The sequence below is a fragment of the Marmota flaviventris genome, chromosome 7, assembly GCF_047511675.1.
Source record: "Marmota flaviventris isolate mMarFla1 chromosome 7, mMarFla1.hap1, whole genome shotgun sequence".
Classification (NCBI taxonomy): domain Eukaryota; kingdom Metazoa; phylum Chordata; class Mammalia; order Rodentia; family Sciuridae; genus Marmota; species Marmota flaviventris.
Window position 1 is genome coordinate 52,763,324 of NC_092504.1, and position 17,057 is coordinate 52,780,380.

Below are 17,057 nucleotides of genomic sequence, written 5' to 3' on the forward strand. Positions count from 1 at the left end.
TGCTTCTTATGCTGGGGTGCAAGTATTCTAAGAATATGAGAGGAGGCCTCGGGGAGAATGCTAGAAAAACCTTGGTACATCTTCCAATACACTAATTATACTTACTCTTTGAGGTAAGGATATAAACAACATTATTTTTCTATTAAAACATGCACATAAAATAAAATTTATGTAAATTTTAGAGAAGACAAGTTCTCTTGATTTTTGTGCTCTATAAATGTTTTGTGCTATGGTCCCAGATCACCATGATCACCATGTGTAGACAGTCATACACATATGTTGTTAGAATTATAGTAGAGAAGTGTGAGAAACACATACCAGCTGAAGAGGTTAGACATGGCTTTTGAGTCAAATAAACAAACACAAGTTGGAGTGCAGGTTCCACGGCTTCCTAGCTATGTGACCCTGACTAGTTATTTAATCTTTTGAGGAATTTTTGTCATTGTTGTTTTTGTTTTTTCAATTGTAAAGAGGGGACAATCATGTCTTATAACATTGTTGTGTGTATGATGCTTGAGAATAGTAGTAAAAAGTAGCTGAAAGGAAAAAAAATTAAAATAACATTTAAAATTTAAGGAATAACTATTTTATTAGTTTTTTTTTTAACCCTAATTTTATTTTTTCTAGTTTGGTATATAAAGAAATAGCTTTGCTGGCTATTAAGTAGCTTAGTTACCTAGGGGAATGATCTCTAAATGTTTTTGATTATGTGCCTCTACTGGTAAATTTTATTTAAATTTCATATTTACAGATGTATACAATAGATAATAAATGAAGCAAAAAAAAAAACAGTATACAAAGTGCAGCTCTGTTTGTTTTCTTTTCATATTCACATGGACTATCTTGCATACCACTGGAAAAGTATGCATTCCCCTCTGGTTATAAAGATTATAATCAATTATGACTGCCTCTACATATAGACTAGCAAGTGTCACATATAGAAAAATATTCTGCCATTCAGACTATACCCCCAAGAGAATACAGCTGGTCATAATGTGGTAGTAAACTGGAGGTACAGATAGACTTCAGGAGGACATATATGGGTGAATCAGTCCAAAATATATCTCTAGAAAACATCAAAACCGATAGAATAGTAAAAGTGTTATGCTCGAATTCGGGACCCCCTAAAGACCACCAGAGACCAAGATCGATGTAAGCAGCAAAGAGGTGTTTATTGCCAGCTAGCTCAGTCCTCCGCGCACACACAGCAACAGGTGATGCTAAGAGGCCCCGAGCTCAGGGTTTGCAGCAGTTTTATACATTCTTTGGAGAAGGCAGGGACCTCCACATACATCATAGCGTCTCTTAGCAAATCATCACACCGCGGGAAAATCAAATAACAACTCTAAAACATGATTAGTGTATCAAGTGGCGGGAAACAATCTGGAAAGAATTATTGGTTAGTTCAAGGGGTTGACGCCCTTAAAATTGATTGGTTTAAATCGTGAGGATGTCGCAAGGGGGCTACGTGCCAAACTGCAGGGCTTCTAGTTTAGATACTGGTCACTACACCTAGGTGGGGGCCATCTGGAATTTCAGATATGTGGTTATTTTGGCCTATCTTAGGTGATCACCATCTGCGGCTTTTCGGAGAACTGTTTCCACAGAGCTTCTCTGTAGTATTTTCCTGACTTTAGGACTATAGTAGGTCAGAGGTTAAGTTTAAGAGCAAAATGAGGTCCCAAGCAGAATGAGATTGCTTAGGTCTTTCAAAAGTACCTTAAGTTAATATATGAATGGGGCTGGGGATGTGGCTCAAGCTGTAGCACGCTCGTCTGGCATGCGTGTGGCCCGGGTTCGATCCTCAGCACCACATACCAACAAAGATGTTGTGTCTGCCAATAACTAACTAACTAAATAAATATGTTTTTAAAAAAAAGTTAATATACGAATGAATGTTTGAAACACACCAAAATAGAGACCTCTGATTGCTGATCTTCTGTCATCTACTGGGTAGCTCCACCTCAATCCTATGTTGCATAATAAAATGGAATGTATTCTAATTTGTGCTCTCACTTTCTAATTTGTACTCTTGAACTTTCCTGCATCAATGTACTAGTGATCTTAGAATGAAATTGAGAGGTTGTTACTTAAATTAACTTTTAGTACAAGGTAGATGTAGCTTGCTTTGGGACCAGGTCATAAGGTTGATTTATTGGAAGACAGGTGTCACCCTGCACAGGTTCTAGTTGGTTTAGGGGCAGTTCTAAGACATTCACTCTAGATCAAGTTCTTTTCTTCATGATTCTGCCCATTCTTCTCTGTCAGGTAACTATAGCCCTTAGCATCATAATAGGATAATCTCTACTAAATAAATATGTAATTTAACTGTCTTTCTAATCTGCCTATTATTTAACTGGTTTCAGCTGTCAGTTCCACAACATGTGTCACTTTTACCTGGGCAAGTTATTAGACTGCATGAAGTCCTAGAGAGAGAAAAGAAAAGGAGGATTGAGACACAGCAGGTACCAAATACATCTCTGGAAAAAGAGAAGGAACCAATTGAAGATTATGTGGATGTACTGAACCCTATGCCAGTGTAAGTACACAATGAATTCCAGTTTATTCATTCACTTAAGACTAATTAAAATCTAATTATTAAGTAGAGCTACCCACTTGACCTTATTAAATTTGGGACAATAAAAACTCTTTGAGGATAAGCTGTGTATTTTTGAGTACCTGCCACATTTCCTCTTCTATGTTATGTTCAACATAATGCAGAGTTGAACCAATCTTCTTACCACATAGGAAATCCCCTTCTACCCACACCTTTAGACCAAACAGATAACCTTTCCGGAGCTCAGACCTAAATAAAAGTTCCTATGAAGGAGGAAGGAAAAGATATTTTCACCATACAACTCTATTGTTGAGGGCCACAGCCAAGTCGGGATGACACATGGCATTTTTGCCAGAAGGGAGTGGTTGAGAGGTGACGCCAGGGAGCCATTGAGATGATAATGGTTAAGTCATGCTGCGTATTCAGTTGTATATAGACCCCTGCTGTTCGCCTGGGCGCCCTGCTACTTTGGAGTTCTCTCGGGGATTCCTGGGGAGTTCGTGTTGGTGAAGTTCCGGAGGAGGGATTTCCGGTTGGGGGTGTTCCTGGAAGGGCCGAGTGGGTGGCGTTTGTGGGAGTTCGGGCAATAAAGGAGTTCCTGTTTGAACCTACAAGTGCCTCGTGGCGGCTTGGTTATTTTGTGCCCAGCCAGACTGTGGCACTCTATAATTGACTTGTCTTCTATCATAAATTATACTAAATAATTTTAAATACTTGGAATGTGTTCAGCTGACAAATCAGTAAGTAGTCATTACGCTTGTAGTAAGGAAAGCCGTTTCCAAAGTATGTGTGCTGTTGTCGGGAAAACGAAAGGGCACAGAACATGCTGAATTGAACATCATCCTCCATTTCTCTTATATTTACTTGAAAAGGTCGTGAGCCCTTTCCTTCTAGAATCTTGGTGTTCTTGTCAGTGAAACCTGTCCTGGTACCATCTTTGACATTAGATTCTAATACATTGTCTATATATACTACAATCACTGAAACCCACCAACCATTACTTTTACCAAGAAACAATGATGGACTAGCAGGTTAAAAGTCACAGACTGCTTTTTCTTTTTTGCTCAACTAAACAACTAATATGTTTATTACAGATAAATAAAGAGAAATTTAAGATCATTCCCTGTCCTGCTATCCAGAGATATTTGCCATTACTATTTTTGGTATATTGCATATCCAGCCTGATTTTTTTTTCAATGAATTTGACTATATATTTCACTGATTACAATACACATTATAAAATGGGAAATGCTTTATTTTTTATTTTATGCATAAAAATACCACCAGTGTCATATAAAGATATATTATACCAAAAGGATTGAGTTCAGAAATAACCTTACTATCAGTTATTTAAAGCAGAGATCAAGTAAGAAAAACATTTAGAGAAGTATTTTGACCCTGAAAGGAAACCACCGTAAGATATTATCCCAGATCTTGTTTGTCAACTGAAACTGAGAATATATTGTTAACTGTTGTTTTAGATTGTCAAATGGTAATGGTCAGTATATGCTGATCAGCTATCCTAAAAACAAGGGGCTTTGGAAGAATGAAGGAAGGAGGCCCTTGGCATTAGTTTACTCAGAGTGGCACACACTTGTAATAATATATAGTAATAATTATGTAATTGTTACATAATATATAACTAGAAGTTTTAAGAAAATCTAATAACTAAAGCTCTCAAAGGTATTTTGGTAGTATTATTTTTAAGTAATTGTATTCATCAGTGAAAAACAAAGTCTGTTTTCTGTCTTACCTCTGTAGATGCTTTTATACAGTTTCCCGGAAAGAAGCCACTGAGATGCTGGAGAAGAATCCTTCCTTGGGAAATATGATCCTGAGGCCTGGTAGTGATAGTAGAAACTACTCCATCACTATCAGACAGGAGATAGAGTATGTTTAATTTTTTTAAATGTGAGAAATTGTTAAAAGCATGATACCACTTTAGAAAGCAAAGTCATATAAATTCAGATCAGTACCTGCTACATGTTTTGCTGGGGCCAAAATATAAACATAAGAATAGGGAGGGAATATCATAAAATATATTTTTTCAACTCAACAAAATATAGTTGTATTCATTCTTTCAAATTAACAAATATTTATTGAGTAACTACAATATGAAAAGTAATTCTCTGAGCACCAAGGAAATAGAAGTGAGAAAAAAAAAATCCAGTGAAGCTTCATTCACTTGCCTGTTACTCCATATAAATAGATACTTTTCTTTATATACTTGTCATATGCACTGAATAGATGGCAAGAATGTTAGATGCTACATCAGGTCCTCATTCTGTGTGTGTGTGCATGTGCACATCTGTACATGTATTTTTTCTTTTTTGTTGACAACATGATTCTATTTTTTTTAAAGAGACAGACAGAGAGAGAATTTTTTAATGTTTACTTTTTAGTTATTGGCGGACACAACATTTTTTGTTTGTACGTGATGCTGAGGATCGAACCCGGGCCGCACGCATGCCAGGCGTGTGCTCTACCGCTTGAGCCACATCCCCAGCCCCCAATACATGTATTTTTTCACAAGGAATACCTGTCAACCTTTTTGTGACCTCTTTATGTTTTTTGTTTACTGTAAGTCAATATTTGTTAGCTGATAACATATGCTATAATAACAAGTTATCATAAGCTAAACATTAACATTGGATTTTCAACTCCAATGAATATAGTAGAATATCACAGATGTTTTAGTTCAACATATTTGATTTATAACTTAATTGACTATCTTGAAACAAATAAAAAAAATAAATAAAAAGTTAAGATTGCTGTTAAATGTCAGTGAGCCCAGAACCCCTGAGGAAAAAAGTAGATTTTTCTGTTTCGTGTCTCCTGGTCCAGGAGTTTGACATATTTCAGGGTTTAGGAAATTGAGTAATTTCCCAAAGTATAGAATGTCTTTAACTGACCTTCCATAAAAAATAAGAGAATATAAAACTGAATTAAAATTTATTTATGATTTTCTTTTCTTAAAGAAACATAATCTAAATGCTTAAAAGCAAAATTAGGTCAATAAAAGACAGTAATTTTTTTTCTTCATGTATTCTTTCTTGGTCTAATTGTTTTTGATCCACTTAAAAATATATATATTTTCTGCACAATAGAATATTTTAAGATAGTCTACATCCAACCTTTGCAATTAGCTATGAGAAACAACACTGTTTCCAGTTATGATCAAACAGTGTTTGTATGCTTAGGACATGAACTTAACATCACAGTTTTACTTACATTTGAATTGTATTTAAGCTATATTTCAAAATCATAAGAAATAGTTTGGCAAAGAAGTTCATATCAAAGTTACATAATTCTAATTTTAGTATACTCAGACCTAGTTTGAAATGAGCTGATGGTCATAAAAATTTATACAAGATTGGATAAAACTAACTCCCACACTCAGTTTACATTTAGAAACCCAGCATTGAGGTAGAATGGTCTTACTAAAGCATTATTTATTTCAGTATGTGCTTATTTAGGATTTGGAGGATATTTTAGACATAGAAGTGGCTTAGAAAATTTTAACTCTTGTCACATAAATTCCCTTTGTGAGCCAAATAGATATATTATGTTTAGGATCATTACTTTTGTTCTCTAATGTATCAAACAGACCTTTTAAAATGTCTGAATTTAATATCTTCTATTTAACAGGTTACTTAATTTTTAAAGATAGCAATTATAGAGAATATGTGAATTTTAGCTTAAAGAATTTGGCAGAAATCTAGATTATTATGGAGCACCTGTGCTTCCCACAAACCAATTCATTTTCTTACAGGAAGGTTATAGGAGAAATGTTCAGTCATGCAAGTTAGAAGAGTGTGTCTGGTAAAACATGAGCTGAAAAGAACAAGTTGGTTTACAAAGCAATACTTGAAAGTAAAATGTTTTCCATCTGTTAACAGATCAGCTGTGGGAGGGAAGACTGTTATCATAAATAAACAGAAGTCATTCAAAGCCAAAATACCAGGTGACTCCTCTTTTGGTGGAGAAGACCATCCATCTCTACCCAGCCAAATGGCAAATGAATTGATCAGACATAAAGCTATTCTTGCAACAACTTCATGTTCTTGGAATTGTTACAGCTAGGTACCATGCTTGTATTATAAACACTTTGAAAGGCCATTGGCTAATTAAGCAGTAAAAAACATTTAGCCAAAGTTTATTTTTTCTTTTTGGCTAAAATTGAGATCAGAAACTAGGAATAAGTACTTATAACCACATTTAAGGCCACACATTTCTTTTTAAAAAAGACTAGTTGCTTCATTTTTTAGGTTATAATCAGGAAAATCTTAAACAGCAAATTTTAATGATCTTGACTTTTTCTCAAGTTTTGGTTCTAAACACTATTGCCATATATGCCTGTAGAAAACTAAAACAAAACAAAACAAAACAAAACAAAACAAAAACAGTATATGAAAGAAAACAAAATTTAAAATGAGCGAAAGCCTGAACGACTTCAATAAAATTTTCCACCTTATTTTTGCTTCAGAATCTAGTTTTATTTCTGTCGCTTTTTCTCTCACAGCTTTCCCCTGAATGGTGATAAGATTATGGCTATTATTAACAACAATCATCATCTTCTCCTTACATAACACCATTCATGGATCCTGTGTTGAGTGATGGCAAAAACTTCCTTCAGGCACAATAAAAATATTGAGACAGGGATGGGGATAATGTTCAGTGGTAGAGTGCTTGCCTAGCATGCAAGACCCTAGGTTTGATTCCCAGTACCATGGGAACAAAAAACAGATTTAAGAAAAACATTGAGGCAAGACAGTTTTTTCCATGTTTTACAAATGAAGGGATGAACACTCACAGAAACTGCCAAGTTAAAACAATAAAGTGTTGTAAAAAGTAGTTGCAATATACTGAGTGTTTAAATGTATCAGACACTGTACAAAAAGAGCTTTGCAAGCATTAACCCACAATATGTACAGTAGGTAAATCATTACCATCTCCATTTTTTTTTAAGATTTATTTTTTAGTTGTAGTTGAACACAATACCTTTATTTATTTATTTTTTTATGTGGTGCGGGCCTTGCAGTGCTAGGTGAGTGCTCTACCGCTGAGCCACAACCCTAGCCATACCATCTCCATTTTATAGATGAAAAATGAGGGCTTACAGAGTGCACATGATAGAACCAGAATTTTGAAACAAGTTTTCTATCAATCTTCCAAAAAATGGAAATTGCTTATTTTATAGAACTCAAGAATTCTAACTGAAATTGAAGAGAATTTTCAAAAGTAACAGATTATGAAGATCTTTTCATGGTCGGGGTAAACATAAAGTCAGAGTCAATCACCCTAAAAGGGTGCATGTAAGATTCTCTGTCCAAAAATGTTTCTTTCACTAGTCTGTAACTGATACCTGAAGTATCAGCATTAAGGAAGGAGAAAGTTTGGTTAGATTTTATCCCATGTTATGAAAGTAATACATTGGAATTAATTTATTATAATTATTATTTTTCAATATGGTATTTAGTTGAGAGGACAGTTGGATTTAATGGTATATTAGGAAAGTCCCCTGATTAGAAGGCTTCTTTATACTTCAGTCGTAGAGAAGTATGAAATAGAAATGGACAAAGAAGTAATTTTTAAAATTATTTTTGTCTTAGTTGTAGTTGGACACAATATCTTTATTTTATTTAATTTATTTTTTTATGTGGTGCTGAGTTCGATCCTTGTACATGCTAAGCGAGTGCTCTACCCCTGAGCCACAATCCCAGCCCCTAAAGAACTAATTTTTTTTTAAAAAAGGTGAAAAGGCCATGTAGACCAGATTAATCTGATGAACTATTTTGCTTTAGACAGCTTCTGAACATAGGACAAATGTTGAATTAGTTTGTCATTTAAACAAATAACATCATCATAAATGCTGTTGACTTTTGAACATTAGAAAAAGTTTTGGTTCTAAACACTATTGCCATATGAATCAAAGGAATTCAAGACAAACATACTATTATTCAAAAATAACTGACATGGACACTGACTTCTGTTTACTGTATAAATTTGTTTAGTTCTAGATAGCAGCAGAATATGTGCTTCTAAACTTTTTAAAATTCAGTTTCATAAATATTTATTATGTCCTAATTCTGTAATACAAAGATGAATAAAATGTATATTTTGTTCTTCAGCAGTTCATAATGAATAAAATACCATGAATTTAGGGGGACATATAATTTAGAGGGTTATTTGACAATAGAAAAGACAAGGTTTCGATTCATCTGCTATACATTTCCTTTCTCTAAGACTGCTCTGGAGTTAGTAGATATCCAGGTGGTATTTGAGTTACGATGAATAAGGGATATAGAGGGCTCTCTGGTTAGATTAATGATGAGGCAGAGGAGAAAGCAATTTGCTTTCAATAATTTTTTTTTTTTTACTTCTTTAACAAAGAGATCTGTATATACCTACATAAAATTTTATAATGTCTACTTTGTGGCTTACTGACATTTAAAATTTTTTTTTCTACCTGAATGATTTTTAGTTCTTGAATTCTTTTTCCCTTTTATTCTTTCTCATTCACTTACTCAGTGAGCTAGATTTCCTGTATCTACCATGTGTTGCCTCCCAAAAGAGATGCAGTAAATCAGCTTAAAAAATAAACAACCCAGCAGGGATGGGATGGTTTCCCAACCCCCACCCCACTCCACTATAGTCATGGGCACATAGGTTTAGTAGATAGGTCATATTTTATATTCACTTGAGTTTGCATTGGCTCAGTCATATAATCAAATGGAGATTAACCATTTGTTTCATTTTAGCATGCCAAGAATCAAGCACTACAAAGTGATGAGCATAGGGAAAAACTACACTATTGAACTGGAAAAACCTGTAAGTAGATATTTCTTTGCTATTGATGAACTTTTCCCTGATTCCTCCCAAACTTATCTTTATAGAATATAAAGAATGGAAAAGCAGATTTTTTTCCCCCTTTGGGATATAGTGGCAAAAAATAGGCAAGTTAAGGAGGCTTGCAGGTGGAAGATATTTAGGGTGAGAATGAGATGCAAGGACAGGTGGTAGAAGTAAAGTAGAAGATAATCTGCTTCTAAAAATTCCACTGTTTTCTTGTGAAGTTCTTATCAATATAATTGTTTCAGGGAGAGAAAATATTTTTATTAAGCATCTATTTTACATATAAGCATTAAAATGTGCTATGGGAAGAAATCTGCAAATGACTAGTCTTCTAAAACTTGCAATGCAAAAGTTCAGAAATTCCCTCTTAATAGCAACATACCAGTGAAGAAAGGGTTTCTTCCTTGTCTTCAACCTTTCTCCCATCCTAGCTGACTTATCATGTGTCTAAAGATATCAAATCTTAACTACCTGATACCATGTTGGGCATAGAGCTAATTTACATATACAATTTAATCTTTTTCATTTGTCTGAGGTAGATATTATTATACCTCTCATTCAGGTGAGAAAATTTATTTACACTCGTCTCAACTGATGAAAATGTGGTGGTGTATCCTATGTTCTAGTATGCTAATAAAAAGGAATACAGCTAAGTTTTAGGCTGTAAGAAAGGAAAGATGATCCCGGAAAAATGTCTCTGAATAGCACTTAAATGGAATTGGTAAATCTTAAAGAATTTCTTTGTTTCTCCAGGCCCACTGTGTTGATCAAACAGAAAAAGGATAGTGTGATCGAATTTTTTATACTTTACCCATAACCCTTATAGAACAAGGCAGCTGCTGACTCCTGTAACTTGACTTGCTTATATCTTCACCATAAATGCCTCCCAGTGCCTCTCATGTCTCAGATCCATGCCTCCTAAGCTTTAAAACAAAGTTCTAACTAAGGAGGCAGAGAACTCGTTGCTACAGGATCATCCAAATAATCAAGTGATTACAAGTTATGGTCAAGGAAGAATAATGTAACTGGTACATCTTTGTAACTGGTGGACTGGTACTCGTTTCTGTCATTAGTCTCCACAGCTGCTTTCCTCTTTCACTCTCCCCAACCCTGTCTGTCACTCAACCAAATTGCATTTTGATGAATTTTTTTCCTCTTCAAGGTTACCTGGGATATTCACATGTAAGCAGACTTCACCAGTTGTGTGACCAACAAAATTTTTGTTGGGGGTAAAGCTATATTTCAGTTACTCCTAGATCAGTAAATTATCCTGACACAATGAGATATTAAAATGCTTAAATTCTCTGGCTTTAAGTGTTCTTTAGTTTCAAGAAGAGAAAACTAACTATGCCTAATTTAGACCAAAGTGAATTTATTACAAGAATATAGAATGTTGTTTTGATAAACATTCTGAAGGCTAGGAAATCCTCAGGGACTGACTAGGAATTAGTTACTTGTACTAATAACCATTTTATTAGAAAGCTGCTATTCTTTTTTGTTCCTCTACTCAAGTTCAAATTTCTGGCCTAACTTCAGTAATTCTTATGTCTTAATTGAAGGATAGCAAGGTAGCTAATTATTGTCCACCAGACTGTACTCAATAGGTAAGGGGTAATTCCTCAACAGAGAACTGCAACATGCTTATCAGAAAGGAGAAATAAGACACAGGGGTAAGGAAAACTACGGTTAGTCAGTAAGCTACAGAAGTAAATTACTGACATGATTTTCAGGAAATACACAAGAATCCTCATTAAATTACAGTTGAGCATATCTTACTCTTTACCTGGGTGACTCTGAGCCTTCTTTCACTTTCTCTTTATACAGGTAACACTCCCAAACCTTTTCAGTGTTATTGATTATTTTGTGAAGGAGACTCGAGGAAATTTAAGACCATTTATATATTCAAATGAGGACAAGCTTGGTATGTTCTTCACTTTGTTGCTGAAGTAAGGAAATCACAAGGCTGGGGATGTGGCTCAAGTGGTAGCGTGCTCGCCTGGCATGCCTGGCATGCGTGCGGCCCGGGTTCGATCCTCAGCACCACATACAAACAAAGATGTTGTGTTTGCTGAAAACTAAAAATAAATATTAAAAATTAAAAAAAAAAGGAAATCACAAGAAAACCAAAAATCTCTGATATGATTTGTTTCAAGTAGAGGAAACTAACTATGCCTAATTTAGGCCAAAGTGAATTTATTACAAGAATATAGAATGTTGTTGTGATAAGCATTTTGAAGACTAGGAAATCCTCAGGGACTGTTAGGAATTAGTTACTTGTACTAATAACCATTTTAAAAATTTATTAGGAAGCTGATATCCTTTTTTGTTCTCCCAAAATTGGTGTGAAAATTTAACCAAATCCAATAAAAATCCCAGGAGAATTTTTGTGTAAATAGCAGCATGGTGATTCCAAGTATTATACCAAAAGGCCTAACTTAACTGATTTTTATGTCTGTAATTTAATTTAAAAAATCCTAAAATAAGTAAATAAATGCTAGTCCAAGAACATGAAGCTACCATTTTCCCTTGCTGCTCTGAGGTCTCATGTGAGAGTGACATTACCATTTACTGTGTTCTTCCTTGATAATTACCTGGAGTCACTTGATTATTTGGATGATCTAGGCAGTCTAGTTCTCTGCCTCCATCATTATAGCCTGGATTATCATCTTTAAAGATTAGAGATGAGATGAAGAGAGGTCAAGCCACTCCTAGCTGAGAGTACCAGATGTGTGACCAAAGCTCACTGGGACAATCCAGCCCCACTCAAGCCACTGGTTACTTCAAATCATATAAGTGACATCAAGTGAAAGTAGAACTGCCCAACTGAATCAAATCCGAATTTCTGACCCATAGATCATGATAAAATAAAATGCTTGTTGAAAATAACCATTACTTTTTTGGGGCAGCTTGTTATACAGCATTAGATAACTGATACAATATAATCCACGCAGCAGGAAAGTTATATTGGATTTTCTATCCTCTCTAATGTCATGGGTATGTGAACTGTGCTATTGCACAGGGTCCCATGCTGGGTTTAATGGTCTTCTATCATTGTTTTGAAATTCTTAATTTATGCACAAGGGGTTCACAAATTTTGTAGCTGGTCCTAAATATAATCTTTATCTGTAATTCCTCAACACCTACTCATTCCTATTTGGGAGCTTTGGAGTTTGTTTCTGGGTTCTTCTGTGTGCAGTGTATCTTTTGAGTATTCTTTGTAGTGATGGCCTGTTGGTCATAAATTTTTTTAGTTTATCCTTGTCATGGAAAGTTTTTATTTTTTTCATCAATTTTGAAAGAGAGCTTTGCTGGACACAGAAATCTTGGCAGGCAACTGTTTTCTTTTAGATAATGGAATATTTCATTCCAGGCCCTCTTTGATTTTAGGATCTTGGTTGAAAAGGCTAAAGTGAGTCTTGTCGGTTTGCCTCTAAGTGACCTTACATTTTTCTCTTGCAGCTTTTAATATTTTTTTCTTATTTTCTATGTTAGGCATTTTGATCATGAGTTTCTGTTCTGATCCTGACCTTTTCTGCCACTGATCTCAATTTGGTGTCCAGTTTGTCTTCTGTATGTGAATGTCTATCTCATTTCTAATATAGGGGAAAATTTCTGTTACTATCTCATTGAAGATGCTTTCAATGCCTTTAGCATATATATTTATGCTCTCTTTTATCCTAGAAATTCTCAGGTTTGTTCTCTTGATGCTGTTTCAGAGTTTTTGTCTATTCTGTTCATGGTCTTTTATTTATTTTTTCCTTTATTACGTACTGAGTGTTTGAGATTATATACCCTGTCCCCAAGGTCTGAAGTTTTATTTTCTATGCAACCTAATTCATGATGATTTTACATAAATTTTTAATTTGATTCATTGTGTCTTCAATTTCTGGGTGTTCTGATTGGTTTCTTTTCACTATTTCCATTTCTTATTGAAATGGTCTTTCATTTTCTGTTTTTAATCTCTTAATTCATTCCTTATATATTCTTTTAGTTCATTGAACATTTTAACAATCAGTTTTTTAATAGTCTTTCTCTGGAATTTCATCCATTTTCATGTCCCTGGGGTCCTTTGCCAGGGACTGTGAATTTGGGAAGGGATTTGTTTGCCTCTTTCTTTATGTTTTCACAGATCTTGGATTTCTGCATCAGTTGAGATGTATTCCCCTTCCTCTTTTATATATGTCATTTTGTGTGTAGTTATCCTTTTTTTTTTTTTTCCCCCTGGGACTTATGTCTCATGTATGAGTAGATTTCTAGGAGTAGAATTTGAGGTTTCCCTCTTGTTTTTCCTTGGGGGGCCTGGTTGTTGGTTTGTTTTTTTTCCTCCCTAATTCTATATGTTGATATACTGTTAAGGCTCAGGTGTGGCTAGATCATATGTGGGGTGAGATTTGCTGTTACTTGGCTGTTATAAATATTCTCAGCCTGATTTTCACTCTGTAAACTTGAAGTGCCCTTATCACTTTCCAAACCCCTTTAGAGGAATGGGGGAGCCAAGAATAGTACCAATGTTAGCAACATATGTACAGACTTAAGATAAATGGCCTGTCTACTTTGATATCTGTAACACTAATTGCCACCTGTAAAGGAATAGTAGGGTCAGCATTTAACATCAGCACCAACAACAAAAAAAATGTAGACTAGATCAGGCATTAAATAGTAGGTATCTATTGTGTCATCCACTGTATTAATAATCAGAGCAACAAGAGTAGTGTAGGAATTAGATAAACTATATAATTCTCAGTGGGAGTTCAGTTTCTTAAGAAAAAATAGGGTAACAAGGCAAGAGAATATTGAAATATTGAAATAACAAGGCAGAAGATAGGTAGCAGATGACAGCTGTAAAGGAGGAGAATAACTAAAAGTAATAAAAAATGAATGAGAGGAAGAGGGAACAGGAAAAATTGACTATTAGTTGGGGAAGAGAGTGAAGGAGCAATAAGAGGGACAAAAACCAAAGGACAAACAAATATAAGATCAAAAAACAATTCAAACCTATGTATAATTATACCTCAGCTAAGTCAAACCAAGGCTAAATAATAAATGAAGAAGAAAGCAATGAAATGAAAGTAAGATTATATGTATATTTATATAAATATATATGCACACACACACACATATATATATATTTAAACCTATTTGCACAGTGAGAACACCCACATTCACAAACCGATATACACACCATCTTGCAGTATAGAAAAAAAGTAAAAAAATGATAATGAAACATTTGAAAAAATTTAAAAATTAAATGTAAAATATTAGGGAGGGGAAATACGGAAAAAAGGACATGAAGAAAAAATTCTTAATGAGAGATAAAGGGCTTTTTTTTCACATAGGAGATCAAAATTATTGGCAAGGAGGGATTTTCATTCTTTTTATTTTTGGGCTCTGTAACCCTTGAGTAAAGAGTTGGAGTTTGTTAAGTCCAAGGTCTTTGTGGTCCTCACTTAGTTGTCTGCCATTGTGGCTAGGGGCCGGCGCTGCTTGTAGTAGCTCTCAGCTTCCTGTCTCCCAGTATGTGGTGGGATAGATTGTTAAATGCAGACAAATTGTGCATTCTTGTAGTAGAGGTGGTGCAGAGTTCTAAATTTGGAAGTTCCAGTTACTAGGTTTTGGTCTTGGTTGACCCTTGGAACTCTGTCAGTGGATTTGAGATTTGATCTACACTCCCTGTTGCTTAGGAGATGCCCATTTCTGTTGGATGTTTGGGTCTTGCCTCCTGTAAATTCCACCTTTTGGGTGTGAAATCTAAACCTCCACAGGTTTCACATTCACTGCTATGGATGTGAATTACCCAGTAGCAGCCCTGGAGTGAAGTTGCTCCTGTATGGCTGCTATAGGTTATCTCCTCAATAGCTCTTATGGGGTGCTAGCAACAAAGGGAGCTTTCCCTTCTTGCTATCTGGAGCCTAGATACCCTGGGCACAACTTTCTTTATACTTATTTCAGTTGTACTCTGGGGTCCACAATAGGTGACTGCTGGGTCAGACGGCAACTTCCTTTATAAGTTCCCTATCTCCTGCCTCTGGGCTTGTGGCTGTGCAGTGCTTAAAAATCATTCCTGCACCAGTGATCCCATTTCCCTTCAAACTGTCTGGCCTATGGGCTGAGTGATTTTGGTTGCTTTTTGCTCAACAGCTTTTCCCATTGACTCTGGGTCCATTAAGATTAGCCTCCATCTCTACTCCACAAGCCAATTTTTTTTTTCCCCTGTACTGTTCTCTTCTCCCCAGCAGGCCATAGCTACTTTATCTCTATTATTTTTTTATATTATATTCAGAGCTTATGATTTTCTGTGCCTATGGTTTCTTTTGCTGTCCAGTGTTGAATTTCAGTAGTTACCACAGTTACCTACCTGAGGAGCAGTCTTCCCATTTTCTTTTAATATTTGTTTTTTAGGTGTAGATGGACACAACACAATGCCTTTATTTTTATATGGTGCCGAGGATCGAACCTGGGTCCCACCTGTGCTAGGTGAGCGCTCTACCGCTGAGCCACAATCCCAGCCCTTCCCACTTTTTAATCTGGTGCTAAGGAGCTGCTGGGAAGTACACTCTTCCTCTAATTTGCTATCTTCTCTGTTCTGTGAATGTTAAATTTTGTCAAATGATCTTTCTGCATCTATTGAGATGATCGTATGGTTTTTCCTTGTAGGTGTTACTATGGTGAGTTATATTGATTTTCTGTTTTTGTCCAAATCTTACATAAACTCATTTGGTTATAATGTATTTTTGGATTTGATTTGATAATTTAAAATTTTCATGTCTGAGAAACATTTTAGTGAAAAAAATTTTAATGCTGGGGATTGAAGCCAGGGGCTTCTCAGATTCAAGAGCTGTATCACTAAGCTACCTCACCAAACATTTTGTAAAAATTTTGAGACAGAATATGGCTAAGTTGCCCAGGCTTGCCTAGACAATGTGATCCTCCTGCCTCTAGGGTTACAGGTGTGTACCAAAGTGCTTTGCTCAGTGAATTTTTTACTTCAGGCATTTTTTCATTGCAAAAGTTTAAAAGTTTGCGACTTAAGAGTGTTTATGACTACTTCATGAAGCATAACTAGTAATTCCAACATCTTGGATGTATTAGTACTGGCTTCTGTTGCCTTTTCCCTTGAAAATTGGAAAATTATGAGAATTGGCAACATTTCTCTGACCTTTTGAATACTAAATAATTTTGGATTGTGTCTTGAGCATTTTGGATATTATTTTCATGGCTTTTTTGGTCTGTTGAAATTTTCTAGAGCATTTATTTATTTAAGGAGGCAATTAAATTGAACTAGTTCTATTTCACTTTCTGTGGGAAGTGCTTCCAAATCAGTTAAGTTTTCAGTCTTTATTATGTTACTTTGGGTTTGAATACCTCAGGGATTATTAGCATTGGACTTGGGCAATGGTTTATATCTTAATTCTCAAAGCCTTTGTTGTTTTGTGCATGCACAACTAAAATGAACCTGGAACTTGTGTAATATCACATATAAAACCAGGGGATACTCTTTTCCAACTCTCATGTTTCCAGCTACACCAAGGATCATTTTTCCCTGGTTTTCTAGCTAGAAAGAAAGGGCTTTTTTTTTTTTTTTTTTTCGTTGCAGACAGGGGTAAGCACTCTATCACTGAGGAATAGACTCAACCCTTTATATTTT

At 35.2% G+C, this 17,057-nt stretch overlaps 2 protein-coding genes across 6 annotated transcripts in view; one reads left to right on the top strand and one right to left on the bottom strand.

The window, feature by feature from the left end:
* Positions 1-17,057, top strand: part of Stap1 (signal transducing adaptor family member 1) — a 31,933-nt gene that overhangs the window by 13,035 nt on the left and 1,841 nt on the right. The window contains exons 5-9 of one of the 5 annotated variants that reach the window (XM_071614323.1): positions 2,367-2,539; positions 4,319-4,447; positions 9,319-9,388; positions 11,237-11,358; positions 15,812-15,886. In XM_071614323.1, the coding sequence (XP_071470424.1) occupies positions 2,367-2,539; positions 4,319-4,447; positions 9,319-9,388; positions 11,237-11,358; positions 15,812-15,886 (569 nt within the window). The remainder of the gene's footprint in view (positions 1-2,366; positions 2,540-4,318; positions 4,448-9,318; positions 9,389-11,236; positions 11,359-15,811; positions 15,887-17,057) is intronic. The other 4 variants (XM_071614324.1, XR_011707972.1, XM_027947318.3 and 1 more) reach the window with 4 other exon arrangements.
* The window catches only part of Uba6 (ubiquitin like modifier activating enzyme 6), a 91,873-nt gene continuing 86,142 nt past the window's right edge, over positions 11,327-17,057 (bottom strand). Inside the window, exon 35 of the mRNA XM_071614322.1 lies at positions 11,327-11,487. The gene's annotated coding sequence lies outside the window, so the exon portion shown is untranslated. The remainder of the gene's footprint in view (positions 11,488-17,057) is intronic.